This window comes from Acinonyx jubatus, chromosome C1 (genome assembly GCF_027475565.1).
Source record: "Acinonyx jubatus isolate Ajub_Pintada_27869175 chromosome C1, VMU_Ajub_asm_v1.0, whole genome shotgun sequence".
NCBI classification, from domain to species: domain Eukaryota; kingdom Metazoa; phylum Chordata; class Mammalia; order Carnivora; family Felidae; genus Acinonyx; species Acinonyx jubatus.
The window spans coordinates 204,484,026-204,504,197 of record NC_069381.1 but is presented as its reverse complement, the minus strand read 5'-3'; the positions used below and the strand labels follow the sequence as shown (position 1 = coordinate 204,504,197).

At 42.4% G+C, this 20,172-nt stretch overlaps 1 protein-coding gene across 2 annotated transcripts in view; it reads left to right on the top strand.

Moving 5' to 3' along the window:
• The first annotated feature begins 12,404 nt into the window (after window positions 1-12,404).
• CUL3 (cullin 3) overlaps window positions 12,405-20,172 on the top strand; it is a 94,814-nt gene continuing 87,046 nt past the window's right edge. The window contains exon 1 of one of the 2 annotated variants that reach the window (XM_027049262.2): window positions 12,405-12,895. In XM_027049262.2, coding sequence (XP_026905063.1) covers window positions 12,830-12,895 — 66 coding nt within the window. In that variant the 5' untranslated portion in view covers window positions 12,405-12,829. The remainder of the gene's footprint in view (window positions 12,896-20,172) is intronic. The other variant, XM_027049270.2, reaches the window with a different exon arrangement.

The window sequence follows — 20,172 nt, the reverse complement described above, 5'->3', positions numbered from 1 at the left end:
TTGACAATAAATTTCATATATTGAAAAAAATAAAAATAAAAAAATAATAAAAAAAATAAAATAAAATCCTGGTGTGTCAAAGGGCAATCGTACCTTATAAAGTCAGCTGAACTATATCAAGTTTCTCTTTGATGTGGGTGGGCATCACCCAATCCATTGAGGGCCAGAATAGAACAAAAAGGTAGAGGAAGAAGGAATTTACTCTCTCCTGTGGGTGGGCTATTCATTTTCTACTGCCCTTGTGTATTGCCCTCCTGGTTATTGGGTCTTTAGATTCAAAATGAATTATATCACCGGTTTTCCTGTTCTCCAACCTACAGATAGCAGATTGTGAGACTTCTTGGCCTCCATATATGATGAATCAATTGTTTATTATCTATCTATCTATCATCTATCTATCTATCTACATATCTACCTCTATCTTCCCAGTTTCTATTGGTTCTGTTTCTCTGGCAAACCCTGATTAATATCACCTGATTCTCAGGTTCTTGTCATTCAATGTTTTGCTGTACATTGTACCACACATTGAGAGTTTTTTCAAAGCAGGGGGTGATCCTGCAGGTGGTCAGGAACATGGGCATTGCAGCCACACACACTTCCCATCAGGGTTCTGTCACCTGCTAATTATGTGATCCCGGGCAAACCACATCACCTCTCCCAAGCTATGAGTAGTATTACAGTTTGGGGTCATCACTTAAAACTGCAAAAGGTAGTTTGTCAGTCTTAGGCATAGATTGGCCATTTCGTGTCATTCAACAATACCCGCTTAGTGCCCTTCAGGTGTAGAGCTCTCAGAGTGATACCGAAAATTACTATTTTTTAGTTCCTCAACTTTTAGAATCTTTATCCTACTCTCCTATGTGGAACAGAGTGTTTGAAATAGATGATTCAGCATAAAAATAATGTAGTTGTGAAATGTGCAGACGCTAGAATTAGCAAAGCTGAAATTAGATATAAGAGCTTGGATCCCTCTCTCACAATTTACGTATGTGGCCACCTTAGACAAATTACTTAATCTCTCTCAGATATGACAAGTTACTTCGTCTCAGTCAGATAGGACTTTCTGATCTATAAGATGAGGAAAACAATAAAATGAGAGCAGACATTTACTAAGTGCTTGTTATTTACAAGGTGCTAAGGGCACTTAATATTTCTTAATTCATTGAATTCTCACACGATCTCATGAGGTAGGAAACGACAGGACCACCCAGGTCATTCAGCTAATTAGTACGGAGGCTGGGTCCAATCCAGAGGTCCTCATCCCTGGCATGGGACAGAATTTCTAGAAAGACAAACCGAGCAAAACTGAGGAGCGGAACAGGCATGTAATAAATGCTCAATGGTAGCCCTCCTTTCCTCTGCAAAAGTGTATCCAAATAAGAACACCCAGAAACTCTACTTTAGATATTTCTTTTTTTTACTTTTAGGAACTTAGTGAATGTAAAAAGAAAGGCAGTAAATAGATCTGACCTAAAATACTAACTTCTATTCCCAAAGAGAAGTTTCCTTGTTACACCATCTCTTTGCATCTTTGGGAGACAGATGCATCTTTACTATCAAACAGTGAAGATGGGATCAAGAGCTTGAAAGCTTCCAGAATGATCAACAAACACTTCTGCATCAAGTACAAACATTTCTGAGCTAAAAATCCCAATACAAAACCTCACATACCTACTCATTCCCTTGAGGAAGGTCTAAAATGAGCCTAAGGTCAGATTTCATTCTTGGGAGATGTCATTATTATTTCCATTGGAACACGGAGAGGAGCCAACCTTTTGGTCACAAGCAGGAAGTGGAGAGAAGGTTCCCAGGACCCCCCTCAAGAGAAGAGGAGCTCCCAGAAGTTCACACAGGCTCCTCTCCTTAGAGTTTTAATTTGATGCTTTCTGTCCCATCTATTGACTCATCTAGGGCACGAATTTGAAACTATTGGTCACATTATCTTTCCATGTGCTTTACATAGAGATGCTTGTCCTGTTGGGAATACAGGCAAAATGGTAAAGCAGTTGGTTTTCCCTTTTTAAAGATCCTGCCCGTGTAGGAAATCTGCCTGTTTCCAGGTACACCTCATTTCTATGATTAATAACAATAATAATTAAATAATTAAATAATTAAATAATAATTAAGAATTAATGCTAAGGTGTTGGAGGCTTGATGTGGTCTTCTTCCCACAGCATTTACTTTTGAAAAGACCTCAGAGCCTAATGCTTTATCCAGTAGTGGAACTGTTGGCTTTGGGGCTCAGAGTGTTATGGGGTCCAGAGAGAAAACACGGTGCCTCTCACACCATATCCCATATCTAACTATCTTGCCCACCTAAGCAGATGGCTAGTTTAATCCCTCTGTGTTGTTGTGCATTTGGCTGGCTTCATTTTATTTTTAGAGGGGAGAGTTTGGAGGGTAAAGGGGCCTCTTTATCGCCTATCAGATTGCCTTATGTGGGCAATCACCTCATCCTCATTTGCCTGTGGGTATCCTTGTCTATAGATCTCATGAAAGCAGGGAGCAAAGAATAAGGTGTCTCCAGCATCTCTGAAAGTGAAGCTTACAGTCCCTGAAAGGAGTGTGCAGGTGACCGTGTAAATGTGCATGCCCGTGGTATCTTCTTGAAACAAGCTGCACCTTTCTGCGGGTCCCTTGCTGTGACATGCTTCTCTTTGATATCCTTATCTGTGTTTGAGAGCTATACTTTCAGTGTATTTCGGAGCCTGAGCCCCCTTCATTAGCCAAACACTCTATTATTCACACACACACACACACACACACACACACACCACTTCTCACTATAGTTCCTCAAATTCATTAATTTCCATCTAAAATCTCCTCAGAGATCAATAAATGTACTCTGTACCAATGGGTGGTAGTAATCGACTCCCAATATCTATTCTACCCCAGTGATTAGTATAAATTCCACCCCCCCCACACCCACCCCACCCCCGCCACTGTGTGGGTTAAAATAAACTTGTAACTTAGTTCTGGCCAGTGAGCTATAGAAGAGTCTCCTGGGCTGCTTCTGGGAATAGTTTCATAGCTGGTAACATACAGCCCTAAAAAAGAGCCAGTCTCTTTTCTTCTTCTAGTCCGGACTTTGTGTCTGGTGAAGTAATACTCATAACGACTACAGTCGTCTCCCCCTGCCCAACATCAGCGTCATGAAAATTGCCACAAAGCTGGGACAGAGCCCTGATGGGCCATCCCTGGAACCCATACTAACTCTGAACTTCTTTTATGTGCAATAATAGATTCGATCATTGCTTATGCCAAGTCGAGTTAGGGTTTCTGATACTTGAAGCAGAAAGCCATTTAGCTAATTCAGACGCACTATGTTTGTGAACAATTTTAGTTGTTAACAGTCATCTAATTTCATGTATTTCCTCAGATGCTCATCCACTTGATTGCGCTGATGTAACCATATGATCATTGCGAATATTGAGTTCAAACTACATGCCAGGTATTGATATAAAGGAGAGTCCACTGGCTTGCTTTAAAAGTGATGTTGCTCACATTCCGTTAGTTTGTAATCCTTCCCTCTTCCTACCCATAGTCATTTACTACCATATCTCACTGGTTGGTGTAATGTTAGGTGATAGCTTTGTGAATTCACTAAAAGCTGATAGTGAATGAGTTGATCCAATAAGAGCCACATGGACCATTTCTTTGGCTTCTAAAAGTCTGGACACAATTATGGAAAGAAGAGTCTTCTTATCAGTAGACATAAAAATATTGCAGATAATATAACATCATACTATGATCAAAGTCTTAAGGATAAATTTAATTTGTCATGTACTTAACATTGACTTGAGACTCATCATTTTGTGTACGAGACAGGTGTGTATGTATGAGACACGTGACGTGGCAGTGAGGAAGGGAATACAGAAGCACAAATGGCAAATTGGACCATATATGATTTATATACCCAAATTTCATAATTTGTATCCTTTAGTGAGAAAGAACACGGCATAAGACAGATCAGGAGAAGTGATAGTTGGGATACATCGCTTTGTGCGCTTATCATTAAAAGTCCCTTATCTAACCTTAAAATAAGCATAGCAGCTTTAAAGTTTTAATCCTAGAATTGAGGTCAAACCGCATCTCAGTCAAGTACAGAGAGGGCGTCTTAACGATTTAAAGCTCGTTGAAGACGTTGACCTGGTTTGAAGGTCAAACCATCATTGCTTTTTCTTTCTGTTTGTTTTCCGGGGCCTTGCTGCTCCTGAGTTTGTCCAGAGGACAGATAATTTGGGAACCTCCTCCCTGGACAAGAGAAAGCTGGCGAGTTGGCCAAAAGAAGGGAAAGCTGCGGGGAAGATGAGTGCGGATTGGGAAACGGTGTGACTGACGGGGGGGGGGGGGGGGGGGGGGGGGGGGAGATACAGGCACCAGATATGGATAACGGGGAGGCCATCATGTAGGGGGTGATGGGGCTGGGCCCTGGAGAAGAGATGGAGCCAACTGGGTATGGTGGTGGCTAGACGAATGCAGGTGTACCTGTAAACCCCGTCATTCACCAAACCTAGACCAAAGAGTCAAAACTGGGATTAGCGATGAACCATAAAAGAATTGCTAATACTCCCTGGGTTCAAACTACGTGGCCGCTGTTGTATAAAATACTTTATCTACAGTACTTCATTTGATCTTCACATTAGCCTCGTGAGGTTGGCACTACTAACGACCTCATCTTACCACTGAGAATCCATGGGACTCATTTGATAGGCGGCAGAGCTCAGGTTAGAATCCAGGTGGTTCTACTTCAGAGCTGACACTCTGACCCATGGTGCTGTATTATCTCACGGTTTCAAATACTGGCAATATGCAGGCTCTGCGAGTGTATTTGACGGTTTTCATGAGAGTTAGACAAGACCAAAGAACCCCGGCCGCCACCCAGAGAAACCCAGCCCCGTAGCTTCACAGCTTAGAGGGCAGTGGCATCTTTGATAAGGAAACAGGAGCTCCTTCCTTCGGGTAATGATGGCACTCACCGGGACACGTGCCTTGGATATCAGCTTCCATTTACATCCTCAGCAAAGCACCTTCGTTTGGTGCACAGATTCCACAACTACATGAGGGGGCTTTAAAAAAAAAATTAGTGTATAGGTCTATTTGACTTCGTCAAGCAAGAGTTTTTGTTTGCAAGCAATCTACACGGATCTTGTTGGCCTCTCCAGATCTATTCTCCACCCTTCTTCACTCTGCTCTGCGCCTTGGACGGCTGGTCTTTATGGGCTCCACCAATGGGCTGCCTTGCCTTCTGGCTTCCAGGTGAGTTCATCGAATGGAAGCCACCAGCCAGAAGTCCAGGGGAAAGAGGAGACTGAGTCTGCGGTGTCTTTTCCTATGGCTCTCTCCCTACCGAGTCCGTACCTTGGGTCCTCTCCCGGGGCCTCAGCTTGTTAGGCAGTTCCCTCCCATAGCTACAGAGAGAATCCTCTCTCCAGTCCGGTGGCCACTTCTTCCCTTAGCCCTTCTCACCCAGAAGGGCTGCAGGGTTCCTGACTGCTGCTAATCCCGAGATGCTTCATCAGCCCTCGATCACTCGCTGTCTCTGCCCACACTTCTGTAAATAGTCCCTGAATTAAACTCGCCTCAATTTCCCTGTTCGACTGAGCCATCTGTTTCCTGTCAGGACCCTGACTGATACGCAGCGGAAACAAATTTTGACTATTTTAAGCAAATATGGAATTTGGGGGAGGCGTGTTTGGAGTCACAGAAACGAAGGGAGGCGGTAAAAAAAACAAATGAATAAACATACAAAAGGCAGCAACAGAGCCATAAATACCAAGGACGAACCCGTGGTTGCCAAAGCGCGGGGGAGGGTGAGGGCTGGGCAAATGGGTGAAGGGGAGTAGGAGACACGGGCCTCCAGCTCAAGTGAGTAAGTCATGGGGATAAAAGGTGCCACACGTGGAGTAGAGTCAATGATACTGTAATAATAGCGTTTTATGGTGACGGACGGTAGCACACTTGTGGTGAGTACGGTGTAACCTAGAGACTTGTTAAATCAATCACTATGTGGTGCACTGGAAGCTCGTGTGACATTGTGTGTTATACTTAAACTTAAAAATGTATAATAATGAGAATAAAGACATGAGGGAAGGTGGGAGGACCAGGGCTGGAAAATGAGCAGGAACCAGGGGACTGGTGAAAAGCCGAAGAGCAGGAAAGACAATGAGTCATGCAGCAGGAAGAGCCAGGCCACCTGCCACTGCCCGCATGCTCACCAACTGTCCCTGTGTTCTTCAGTCACCTACTCAAGAGTTTCTGGGAGAGACGGTCTGACTGCTGGGTGTACATTATATATCCCCAGGCCGAGCTGGGAAGCGGAGAAGTGTGATCGGGCCTTTAGGCCGTTGTGGCAGGAAGTGAACAGTACCACCGACTAAGACCCCACCTAATGGGCGAATCCTTGGAAACAAGAAATCAGGAAGGTAATAGAAAGCAACCGCCCTCCCCCAAAAGGACACACAACATTACAAAAATTAATTTAAAACATGTGGCAGTGGCTTGACAATCCAAGCATCTAAAGCAACTTTTCCCAAAGGATAAAGGTTCATGTGGAGATAGGCCACCCTCAACAAGGATTTCAGGAGTAGAGAAATACTATTTCTAAAGGTCTCATAAAAGCAAATTCTTTAAAAGACTTTCAGCTGGATTAGAAATACAGTTGCTGCTGAGGTGCCTGGGTGGCTCAGTCTGTTGAGGGTCCGAATCTTGATTTCGGCTCAGGTCACGATCTCAGGATTGTGGGATCAAGCCCCAAGTTAGGCACCGTGCTGAGCATGGAGCCTGCTTGGAATTCTTTCTTTCTCTCTCTCTTTCTCTCTCTCTCCTTCTGCCCCTCCCCTGCTCATGCTCTCAATCTCTCAAAGGAAAGAAAGAAAGAAAGAAAGAAAGAAAGAAAGAAAGAAAGAAAGAAAGAAAGAAGAAAGTTAGTTAGTTGCTGGTTTCATCTTAACAAGATGTCCATGTCCCCTTTCTCAAAATTGCCCATTGATGGGGCACCTGGGTGGCTCAGTCAGTTAAGCATCCGACTTCAACTCAGGTCATGAACTCACGGGTTCGTGGGTTTGAGCCCTGCGTCGGGCTCTGTGCTGACAGCTCAGAGCCTGGAGCCTGCTTCGGATTCTGTGTCTCCCTCTCTCTCTGCCCCTCCCCTGCTTGCATTCTCTCTCTCTCAAAAGTAAATAAACATTAAAATAAAATTCTTTAAAAATTGCCCATTGATTGGCTCTTCTGCCCAATCCCCAGCCACTCAACAAGCAGAAGATTCAGAAACCAGTAATTTCAAATCAACGTGTCTCTAGGAATTAATTCATGATATCAGTTTGCAGCTAGAAATTGGCCCCACCATTTTTTCTTAGTCTTTTAGTTTATTCTTCACCTCTACGAGCACTCTTTTGCTTTATCCATATTTTGATTTTTACTAGTTCAAGATACAGTAAAGAATACAGTGTAACAATGAACTAAAGAAACTTTTTGAAGAGGTCTGAAAGTGCCATCTTATTACATTTGTTGACTGTTGACTATTGTATTTATAATTCACACGATTACTACATCTAGCATAAAATTTAAACTATTTATTTTTATAGCTCTTTGGAACCATGCTTTATGATCTCAACTCCAAAACTAACCTACTTCACAAAGAACTGATGAGTTATAAAATTCAACATATACTTTCCTCATCATGAAGAAATACATATTCATAATTGTCCCCTGGAGGTTTCTTGACACAGTTACTGCTATGAGTGAGAGCAAATTCCTTTTCCTCAAAATAAATTCTTTTTCTTCGAAATAAAATCACAAAATTACATGCACTGCCCACACCTGTAATTTTCAATCGAGAATTCATAATCCATTAAATTCGGTTGTATGGATAGATATTTTCATTCCAAAATATTAACTTACTTGATAAATGGGGAATAGACACAACATTGTCCAGGCTAAGTGGAAAGTTTCCAGAGCTTCCAGTGAGAGGATTTTATTTAGCATGACGTGATGAAAAATGGAGATGGGTTTTTATGATATAACAGATATTTAAGACTTTTTTTTAAATTCATGGTGTAACTTGTCTCATATGCTCTCACATCTCATGTGATTCTTATTTGGAAAATAGAAAGGACATAGTGGGAAACATACACAGAATGAACCTGCAGCTTTCATATATGTTAGTGTCTGTGTCTGTGTTCTCAATGGGATACTCCTATAACACATCCTCTTATAAGGCACATATGAATGCTACTACTCTAAATACGTACAAACCTAATGGACTACAAGGAGACAAGGAAGAAAGCAGAGCTAGCCCTTATCTCCAAAGAAGTGATAACATCTATAGATCTTCCCCTTCCCATTTGAAAATACATCTTTCCCTGGTCTATTCAAAACCCTAGAACTGGTCTTTCTAATTGAATTGGTAGGCTGTCAGCTGTTTTAATAACGAGTATCTCCACAGTCAAAACAGGTCTGATACAGTGATTAAAGTGGGTTGGTATCCTGGCTACCTAGAAACTCATGGTCAAGAAGAGGGCCATTCCCTGTCACCGGTTTCTCACAGTCTGTGCCATTGTTTTAGACAGGGATGTCAAAAAGGGGCTGGCCCACTCAGCCTCCTGGGTTCTCTGACTGCACGTGGTCCATACGAATAAATGGAAATGGGGCCACTATTCTCCTGTGTCAGGACATGGTCAGCATAAGTAAGAATACCAAACGGCAGGCACGCAGCATCTAGCGAGTTCCTATCCCAGGACTGCTTTCTCTGCTAGATCAGGTGGCAGTTGGCAGAAAAACTAATATTTTGTAAGTTCATTTGCTATTTGCAAATCAGGGAATACCACTGGGTACAGAAGAATACCTGCTTTAGCGAATATTTCATACTCATGCTGCTTTAGAGAATATTTCATACTCATTTTGAGATTGCTGGGTTTTTTTTTTTTCTTTTGAGGATTCTAAACCGTGTTTTATAGATAGGCAGTTTGTAAGTTTGAACCAAACTTTTGTCCTGAATGAGTCATGATGGAATACTAAAACAGGGGATGTGTGATGGAAATTGATATTTGGAACGTTGGAGTCTCGCCTCATATCTTCCCTCTAAGGATGTGCTAAATCCCATTTTCAGAGGGCTTGGCTTGATTCACGGATTCCAAGACCTATAGAAAAGGCTTTATGATAATAAAGTGCTTTTGCTTAATCTGATGCATTTTTCTCCAGTCTTTTCCTCTTTATCTTCAACGGGTTGCTTCTGAGGAAACTTCTAGATGCATCCTGTTTTCTGTCCGTCACTATTTCAGATCATAAAGCACCTATTTCCTATGTTCCCATACAAGTCTTCCAAGTAATTTGGGACATTTGTCCATAAGCAAGAAGGCGAGATTCCAGGTACCCTGACAGGAGAGATTGCTGGTTTTCTAACAAAGAAAATCTCTGATTTCTGGACTGCAGTGTATAGGAAGTTATTGCCAAATCCTACTTGGGTCTGTGGTTTCCAAATTTTGAGATGTGGAAAAGAGTGTACGTTCTGTGTTGGCAGGTCTCGTCTGTCTTATTCACCTTTAGTGCCTGACATATAGCAGCCTTAAATAAGTATTTCTTGAATGAGTGAATGAATAAATGAACAAATAAGTTAGCAGTAATGTCAGTGGCATATTCGTTTTGAAGGGTTTTTCGTGGCCTAACAAAAAGATGCCGTTGATAGTGGTTCTTTTAAAATGCAGCCAAATTTTGCTTAGGCAAAACCAACATATGAAAATGTGGGTTCACAAAACAAATACTGTAAATTAAAGGGTGATGATATGCTTCACAATTACATGGAAACATGCCTTAATTCAGAAGGTTCCTAAATGCTGGCCCATGATATTTTCTCAGGCTCATGATGAAATAAGAAAAACCGGGTCAATGTATCATTCTTCATTAGGCTAAGTTAATCAATTTAAAGAACTGTCCTTCATTCAAAAATTACCTTCTCCTGTTTCTGTGGTTAAAATACTTTAAAAAATACTTTTAAAAATTAGATAACGGGGCTAGTCTATGCTAGTTACTCCTTTCTAATGCCCTACTTGCCAAAATAAAGTTGCCAAATCCTATATTAGCTCCTCAGCTTTTTGAAAAATATCTTATTGGTTTGTGAAATCCAAGTGTTGAAGACTGGCTCATCCAGAGGCGCCTGGGTGGCTCAGTCAGTTGAGCGACCAACTCTGGATTTCGGCCCAGGTCATGATCTCACAGTTCGTGAGTTTGAGACCCGTGTTGGGTTGTGTCAGCACAGAGCCTGCTGGGGATTCTTTCTCCCTCTCTCTGCCTCTACCCTACGTGCTCTGTCTCTTTCTCGGAAATAAATAAACTTAAAAAAAATTAAATAAAACAATACTCATTTAAAAAGCATGCAAGTATTTTTTTTTTTGAAACCTACATATTGAATAAGGGAAGATAGCACACCCTTGGCCTTAATTACCCATGATAATAATAGCCAACAGGTGTTGAGTGGCTACTCTGTGCTGAGCACTGCTCTCAGGGCTTTTAAAAATGTGTTAATCATCTAAATTTCACAGTAGCCCAAGAAGGAAGTATTATTTTTATCCCGATTTACAGATGAGGACTCTTTCCCCAAAAGACACAAAATATAGCTAGTAAAGTGGTAGTGCTGGCTCTAGGACTTACAGTCTTAAATTACAAAGAAACTGGGCCAAATGACAGTGCAACCAAGAGAAAACATCAGTTGTTATTATATTCTAATGACTATGGAAATAGAGGTCCAATCAACATACAGATTATAAACTCCTATCCAAGACTCCTATTATCTTATATTTAAATCAGAGCCCTTCCCAATCTTACCTTATCAACCCAGTTCTTGATGACCTATTTTTAGCTTCAGTATTTACAGAGGTGTTGCATCAAGCAATATCCTTAATTTTTGAACTCAAGTTTTAATTAGTAAATACCAGAAAACAAAGCAAGAAAATATATTTTCAAAGGGGCCTTCATCTGAACAGTGGATGAAAGCACAACATTCCTAAATTTAGTCATCACAATTAAGTTAACTTAGGGCAAATTCAACCTTATAGCACACAAATTAAAAAGTATATTTCTGTTTCCTTATCTTAAAAGAGTATACAAACCAGTTTCCAAATGCTATAAAAAGTATTAAAAGCCTAACTTATAAAAGGTATCAAAAAGTATTAAGTGAATGAAGTATTAAACCCTCAGCCTCCAAATGTAGACACCCATCCCAATAATAGGTTCTTATTTAAAAGGAGATTGCAAAGTTTAGGGAAAACTCATACATTACTCTGCTGTCAGAAGTCTAAATATAATATTAATTTGGGTAAAGACAGAAGTTAGGAAGTAAAATTCATAATAAATAAACGATAAAAAGCAAAACTGATGAATCCAACTAGACCTTTGACTACAATAACTCCCCAAATTACAGAAAACTGGAATAAAGGACAATAATTTTGTTTTTCAAAGCCGACAATCCTCTTTGGTAATGGTAAAAATGATTTGGCAGGTTAAGGCCGGTTTCTATCATCCTATCGCCTATTTTTCACCACTTACCAAAATATTGCACTACATCAAGGGAGTTGTCACTTTATTTCAATGATAATGAAAAAAGAGGTTTTAACGCTATTAAGTCCTGGGTTCCCCTAGGAAGTATCAATGAATCAAGAGGCCCTGGAACTTTTGGAGTTCAGGGAAATTTTATGGATTAACCATCTCGCATCCCTCAGGGCTGAGAAGTGGGGTCGGCGCATCCAAACACAATACCTCCTAAGGCATACAGGCCTCTAATTTCTAACACTACAGGTGACTCCTGCACAAACTCTTCTTTCAACTTTCTGGCTTCTGCTCAAGTACACCTCCCTAGTCCACATGCCCTAGAAAAGCACAGGAACCAGTTCCAGGACTTGGTTATCCACCTGGCACCCCTACGCTCCTCCCCGAGACTACCATCCGGCGGCCCCGGCCCCGCCCAACCCAGGTCCGGCCCCGGCCCGGCCCGTCGCAGCCCTGCCCAGCCCAGTAAGACCCAGCCCACTACAGTCCCGCTCCGGCTCTCTGAACCTCCCCCGCCCACTTCGTTCACGTGACCACGACCCCCCCCACCCCCCCGCTCCGCGCTCCACCAATTAGCAACCACCCCTGTCCATAGCCCAGTCCGCGACATTCCCCTTTCAAAAAGGCAGCTTTCTCCTCCCGCCGTCAGCCCCGCCCCTTCCCCTACCTCCCCGTCCTGCTGGTCCCTCCCACTTCTCTAAGTCCCCGGCCCCTTCCTCCCCTCCCGTTGACCCCTCCCGCTCCCAAGCTTCGCCCCGCCCCACCCGGGGCCGCGCGCTCGCCCTCTTCTCGCGAGATCTGAGCGTCCCCGCCGCGGCCGCCCGCCTCCCCCTCCCGTCCTCCCACCCCCCTCCCCCCAATCTCTCCACTCTCCGGCTCTCCTCCCTCCCTCCTCCCCCCTCCACCCTCTGGGCCGGATCTCGTCTCGCTGAGGCGGAGGAGGAGAAGGAGGAGGAGGACGTTCGGCCTGCGCAGTGAGATGTTTGTCCGTCGCCGCCGCCGCCGCCATCGCGGAGGAGCGCGATAAAGGGAGCCGAGCCGGGCGTGAGGGGGACCCCGCGGAGCCGCCGCGCCAGCGCAGCCCCCCCCTCAGCCGAGCCCGAGCCGCCGGAGCCCGAGCCGCCGCCGCCCCCGCCGCGGCCGCCCAGGGGCCGGCCAGCTCCTCAGCCCAGCCCGGGGTCCGCGCCGCCGCCCCCAGCGTAGCCCCTCGCCTGCCCGCCCGCCTTAAATGTGACACCGGCGCCTCGGAGTGCGACCCGAAGCCGCCGCCGGGGAGGGGACGAGCACCATGTCGAATCTGAGCAAAGGCACGGGCAGCCGGAAGGACACCAAGATGCGGATCCGGGCCTTTCCGGTGAGTCTCTCGTCGGCGCCTGGGACCCCGGGGCCGGGGGCCCGGCGGAGAGCCGCACGCGAGGCCCGGGCTGAACTCCCCCCAACAGGCCGCAGGCCCGGCCTCCCCTCCCCCACGCCGCCGGCCGCGGGGCGCGAGCCTTCCCGGCAACGGGGCGGCGCGGGGCCCCTGCGCGGCCGCCCTCCCGGGCCGTTCCCCGCGCCCGGCGCCGCGCACCCAGCCGGGGGCTGCTCCTTCAGCCGAGCCGCGGGCGGCGGCCGCGGCCGGGGCCCCTTGGCACCTTCCCACGTCCCTGGGGGTGTAGGCCCGGCCCCTGGCGCTCCCCTCCCGGCGCGCTTCCCGGGACCACCGGACCCGCAGGGACGGGGACCGTGGAAGTCCTCCGTGTGTGGGGCGTGCGTGTAACTTTTCACGTGTGGGCTCGCTGCCGTTTCACAAATCCCCTGGCCTCAAAGATGGCCAACCAAGACCTGTCGGATGATGAAGGGGACTGTCCTCTCCCTCTCCCTTCCTCTCCTCGGGGAGGCTTTTGCCACCGACCTGCCCCCCGACGCAGTGACAGTGGTTCCACGTAACGCTCGCTAGTTGTGGACTAACAACATCAGGTGTATTGATAGCGTCTTTCGTCCACAGGCTGCCGAAGCACTTTACAAACTCTCTTGCGCAGGAATTGCCTCGCCACTCGTAGGAGGGTCAAGGGGAAGCCAGAGAAAACGCACTGGACAGTTGTTTCGCCCCTTCTTTAGCCTTGGAAGCCCAAAAGAACGAGTAGTCACCGCCCCGAGTTGCTCGTCTCTGTAGGTTTTAGTGACCGCCAACGGGTTCTGCCTAGAAACTTTTCTTTCTGAGCCTTACGTTGCGTTACAGGCGCTTGCAGCGTTCAGTATACGGGGTATAACTTTGGATGTCAGATCTGATCCAGGTAGCCAATGGCAAGCAATTAAAATGTACTGTTGTAACAGAAACTGGACATACTTGCTCATGTCGCTACAGTAACAGGTCTACGTCAAGATAGACAAACTAGCAATTGGACGGAAGATTGTAAAGCACCAAAACTGGAGAAAGATCTCCAGTGTCTTAGCATCATAGACCCGTAACTTGCGAAGGGGGAAAGGTGTGGTTTGTATGTGCTTCTTAGAGCATGCTTTTGCACAAGGGCAATTTGCAGTGAGGGGAGACTTACTAATACAGTTGTCCCAATTGAGTAAGAAGCCCACCCAGAGAACTTGAGGACTGCTCTAAATTCTTAAAACGTTTAAGAAAAAAAAAATGGACCTGATGCAGAGTTCTGAAATTGTACTAACCTGAGTGGTGATGTCACTGCATAGAGACTCCAGGCTTTATGTAAAGATAGGATATGCTCAGGAAAATTGAGTGTTTTGATACACCAATTAAAGGGATTTTGAGTTTTTGAAGTTTTTTCCCCCCAGTAAATACGAGAAAGAAAAAGAAAGTGAGAAATGTTGACAGAAGAGAACTCATGAAGTCGATCAGCATGTTTTCCCTTATAATGAAGTGAGCTGGGTTTGTAATGGGTTAGGTAGTGTTTTGCTACTAAATCAGTTGTGAACACTTTTAGCAGAACTTAGAATTAAAAAGAATCTTAAATAGTTTTATACAGTAAGTTTTCTAGGAAAATTTGCTATTCTTGAAGTCTTGAGTTCTTCTAAATCAGATTTGTTAGTAAAATCTGTAATAGCTCACGTTTGACGTTAACTCGTTTTTGTTAATACTGTGAGTAACCACTTGTACTTTTAAGTGTGATCAGTTTTTTCGTCTCTTTAGGTTTACCCGTTCCTACCTGGTCTTCATTCCCTCATTCATTCAATAAATACTACTGTGTGCCAGACACTGTTCTAGGGGCTTGGAATATGTCAGTATAGCTTGAAGAATCAAGACCCCTTCTTTCTGGATGTTGTGTTATTGGAAGAGGCAGGAGAGAATTTCATTATTCCTTCAGCAGAGGACTATAATATATGATATGTTAGCGCTGAGTACCAAAACCGATTTTTTTTTTTTTTTTTAAGTAGTGTTATGGTTGTGATCTCATTTGGACCTTTTCTGTCCATAACTTGTTGCCATCTAAGATTTTCTAAAATCCTTTATTGAAGTTTGTAAATGACAGGTGTTTGATATTCAGTGGTTTAATACCTGCTAATTTTTAAAAGCATAATTTTTCATTATTTCATAAGTCTTCATACTCCTAAGTAGTTTCCACTGAAAAGAATCCTGTTTTTTAATACATATATTTTTAAGTCATAGTTCTTTGAGCCTTCACTAAGATACATGCGTTGGTGGTATGGTATTTCACTGACTTATCCTTTGGTAAATGTTTGAGTACTTCCTAGACCTTCAAATTTTTTCTTTCAGGTTAGCAGTCTTTTAGTAGCAAATACATAGTATTCCATAAAGAAAAAATAGTATTTATGTGTATACACATGTATAGTACTTACATTACTGTTTGGATATATACTGTAGGTACTGTAGTCTAAGAAAATTGTAGTTTACCAGAGGTCTCAAGTGCTCATTTCAGATTCTGTTTTATAAATTTATGCAGAATGTGTAAAATATGTATTGAGATTGTTTTGTTTTCGTTGCAGAATAGAGTGGTAGGTGGACTTCCAGGTATTTGATAGATGTCTAAGCCTCCTGCAGATACAGTCCCATCAGTAAAGTCAAGTTCCTTTTAGCGTTTTGAGGGCATACTGTAAGTGTGCCTTCACCATTGTTCACAAGAGTAAAAGTTATGCCATACCACAGTTTTATACACAATTTGCATTTTAAGTAGAGCTTTTCATAAGATTTTAAGAGAAATGAGTTCTTTTTAAGATGGGAAACAATAAAGGACTTTTTGGATTTATAAATTGTTGATGGAGTTAAAGTTTATCCCAGTTTGTTAGCTTTCCTGCAGTGCACTAAAATATATGGCATTTCACATTCTTTTTTTTTTTTTTTTTTTTTTTGGTACCCTAAATAACAGCAAGGGCCACAAAACATTTTTAAGAAAGGAGCCTGGAGTTGTGAAACTCCTGGAAGCTCTATGGATTTGGATCAGAGTGCTGCCCCAAGAAGTTCTGCACTTCTTTCCTTTCCTTGCTGTTGCCGTCTGTCTCACCCCTGAGCTTTTGTTCCGCTATGTAGGATTAGTTGCTGTCAGGTGAACCTTTTGTTCTTACGTTTGAAAAGCCATTCCTCACCATCTGTACTTTCCACATGGGTTCTGTCCACATGGGCTTGAGAGATTGGATTGGATTGGATTGGATTGGAGGAGATACGTTTGAATGAAAATACTGGCCTCTCTTCTGGTATGTCTTTTTTGGCTTAGCCGTCAGAGTAGGAACCATGTTATAAAAGTGATGGTCTTTAGAGTGTGGTCTGGAAATGGTTTCAATTGTTAGTTTATAGACGCATGCTAAATCATGATGAAGAGTCTCAGGTTGTGATGTCCACACCATAATTCCAGATGAGCTTCACAGAGCTCCTGTCTGTGGCATGAGCAGTAAGTGACGTGAAGGTTATTGTTAGGTGGAAAGCACAGAGTAACATTAGAGAGAGATGAGTTTTAAGATCATCTGTGATATACCTGCGAGCACAAGAGTTTAATAACAAACAGAGACAGTTAAGGTTTTTGTTTTTCCTGGCTATAGTAAAATTTGCTAAATTTGGGGGAATAGCTTGATGTTCATAATAGATTTCCCTTCCTTAGAGAACATAGTTGTTGTCTAGGACTACTGGAGTGTATAGACGGGAAAGCTGAATGACAGTCTGACAAATCACACAGGGTGGGGAATTAACTATTTTTTGTTCTCTAGTGTAGAGAAATTAAGGAGTAAGGTGTAACAGATTCATTGAAGTGTCACTTAAACTTAGACTGAGTCTTTCTAATAGTTCCAGGACAGCCAGTTGTGTTGTAGCTGTTAGTACCTCTCTGGCTTTAGAAGTTAAAAAACAAAAGCATAAAGTAGGTATCTATAAGATGTGTATATTTGCATTATCTTCCTAGATAACCCTTCACAGGAGCCTGGAAAATTATTAGTGTCAATATTAAATTTGCAAGTATTTTAGAGTGTAGAAAATACTGTAGAAATTGACCTTCTAAATAAGACTTCAGTCACAAGGTCAGTTCATTGAGACAAAATAGAGAAAGCTTCATTTGTTTGTACGTTATTCATTCATTAAATGTAGCTAAGTAACAACAGCACTTTTCCAGTTTATGAAGATGATATGTTTAAGACTAGAGAAAGTAGTATGCCTTCCCTTTGTATTCTGAGTTGCTCCCAGCTGTCCCTTTGAGATAACTTTTTGCTGTTACTTTCAAGATCATCTGATGTTCTTTAGCAGTTTTGTTAAATTTTTGTAAAAGTTACTCGACAATTTGTAGTTTTGAATAATCCAATTTTGAAAGTAGTTCTCGTTTGTTCATTGTAAATGCAACAAAAAAGTAAAGGTGTTACTAGTAAGCACAAATCCTTGAGCTATAATAGGAATTGCAATTAGTGTCTGTCAGTGTATTGTGAAAACCAGTCATAATCTGTCAAAGCAGTGAATTCATTTTAGTAGATTTTCTAATTATAAAAGTGATGCATATTCATGATAGAAAACGTTAAGTATCTAAATTTATAAATAAGGAAATAAAAATCACCTCTAGGGGCACCTGGGTGGCTCAGTTGGTTAAGCGTCCAGGTCATGATCTCACAGTCGTGAGTTCGAGCCCCACATCGGGCTCTGTGCTGACAGCCCTGAGCCTGGAGCCTGCTTCAGATTCTGTCTCCCTCTCTCTCTGCCCCTCCCCCGCTTGTGCTCTGTCTCTATCTTTCAAAAATAAATGTTAAAAAAATTTTAAAAATCACCTCTAGTTCTACTGCTTGGACATAAGCAATATTTACATTTTGATGTGTTTTCTTTTAATTTTTCATATACTTCTGAACCCTTAGTAAAATTGAGGTACTATGTCATGTTATAAACTTTTTTTAAAATACAGTATTTTCATGTTAAATATATCAATATGACTTGTACAGAGTAACACTCTACGGTACCTCAGTTTGCTTAACCATTTCCCTACTGCCAGGTATTTTGATTAATTCCAGTTAGTTCATATTTCCTCTGCTACAGATAATGCAACTGTGATTATTTAGGCACATAAATACTGAACCTATCCATGATTATGGAATTACTGAGCCAGACAGAATTGGTATATGTTGCCAAATTGACCTCCAGAAAGGTAGGAATTAATAATAGCTAACACTTAATGAATGCTTATCATGTGCCACACACACTGTTCTTTGTCTTTTACTGTGCTTTGCGTGTGTAAACTCATTTCATTTGCACAACTGTATGGAGTACTATCATTTGTTTTACAAAAGAAGCCTTGAAAACCTAAGAAATTTTCTTAAGGTCACTGGGCTCGTAAGTGGCAGAACTAGGATCCTAATGCAGACCCTCTGGCTCTAAAGGGAATGCTCTTCAGAATTAATTATACAAGTCAAGGTTATATTAGTGTATTTCTATTGTGTAGCAGTGCCTTAGCCAGCATTTTATATCTTTAATTTCATAGGTGAAAAAATAGTACTTTAATAGTTTAATTTGCATGTCTTTGACGACTCCTAAGAGTAAAACTATGGATAGTCTGTAGGGAATTTTCCTTTAGTTTTACTTTATTCAACATGTGTGTTGGGAGTCTGACTAAAAAATAGACTGAGAATATAATAGAGTGTAGGCTTTGGACTGCCAGGTTTTGAGTGTCATTTCTACCTTATTCTAGCTGCATCATCTTTAACAAGTTACTTAACTTCTTCTAGCTTCAGTTTCCCCCTCTGAAATGAAAATACTAATAGGACCTACCTTACAGGGTTGTTGTGAAATAGAATAAAGCATTAGAACACTACCTAGTTCAAAGGTGTGGTTTGTACCACTATTTAGCCATGGTTATGCCACAAATTAAATGTTAAGATTGAATGTTATTTTTACAGGTTGTTATATTGTAATACTAAATGCTCATTTTAGTGATGCTGCCATTTTTTTGGTACAATTTTTAGAGCTTACATTTTGAAAAGCCTGCATGGCCAATTTGAACCACACTAAAAATCAGTCCCAAAGGATATAGGTTTGGTACCGTTGGGACACTTGCAAAGAATGCTACTGGCTCTTGGGGGTAGATTCAGAAAAGTTGTGATAATGATTCTTGCATAATCATTGGAATAAGTATGTCACATCTTAGATAACTTTGTTGAGGGAGTGTGATGTACGTAATAGAAAGTACATGCCAAATATTTATCTAAAAATACGTTTTGTTTCTCTTCATTTCTTCCCTTTCTTTTCCATTCCCTTCTTTTTTTGTTTCTCTCATGAACTAGGTTGTGGACCCTGCCCAAAGCTTAGACCAGACACCCTTTTGAACCACGAAGCACTTAGCTTAGTGTTAGACACAGTGTGTGGATGGTTAGTGAATGATTGATTAAATGAGAAACTAGGCGTTTAAGCTAAACCATAGTAATTGATTAATTGGATGAGTTGATGCAAGTATCGCTCTGAAATGTTTGAACTCTCTTTGCGACTGTAAGTGAAGTCTTAAGATGTAGTAGGTCATTAATGATCTTGTGGCACTTCCTTTGAAGGGTAGTCAGCCTAGTCTCCTGAAACAATAATGATTTGAAAGTTGAGCTAGTATGATGCATTGGTAGTAACCTTGGCTTGAGCTTTTGAAGACCAAACCTGTAGTCCGGTCTTTTTTGTTCACTAGCTGTGCTCTGCAATTGACTCCCTTCTCCATGATTTTTTCTTCTCAGCCTGTTGAGCTGTCCACTGTGATCCCCCATTTTCATTGCAGATTGACTCTTCTGTATCTTCAGCCTGTTCTCAGAGTTCTTTGCCTTCTTTGCATCTGAAACCTGGCTTTACCCTGGGAATTCAGGCTTATCTTCTTAAGTTGGTGTGTCTGTTTTCCTTGTAATTCTTAAATCATTAGGCCCAGAAACCATTTATTAACCACATCTGTCACCTTTTGTGGCCTGGGCCATTGTGAACTGTTCTTTTTTGCACTCCCTGTGACTGTGTCCTAACTTCTTAAACGTGTTCCTTTAGTCACTGAAGACTTTCATACCTTCCTCACATTCTTTCCAGTTCAGATCTTAATTTCATCCAATACATGTGGCACAGTCATTCATTTATTCAATTTAAAATCAGTTATTATGTGTTCCTCCTGGGGGTCAGGATCAAACAGGATGATCAGACAGACCTGGCCTCTTATTACAGTGGTCTTCACTCTGTCTTAGAGCTTG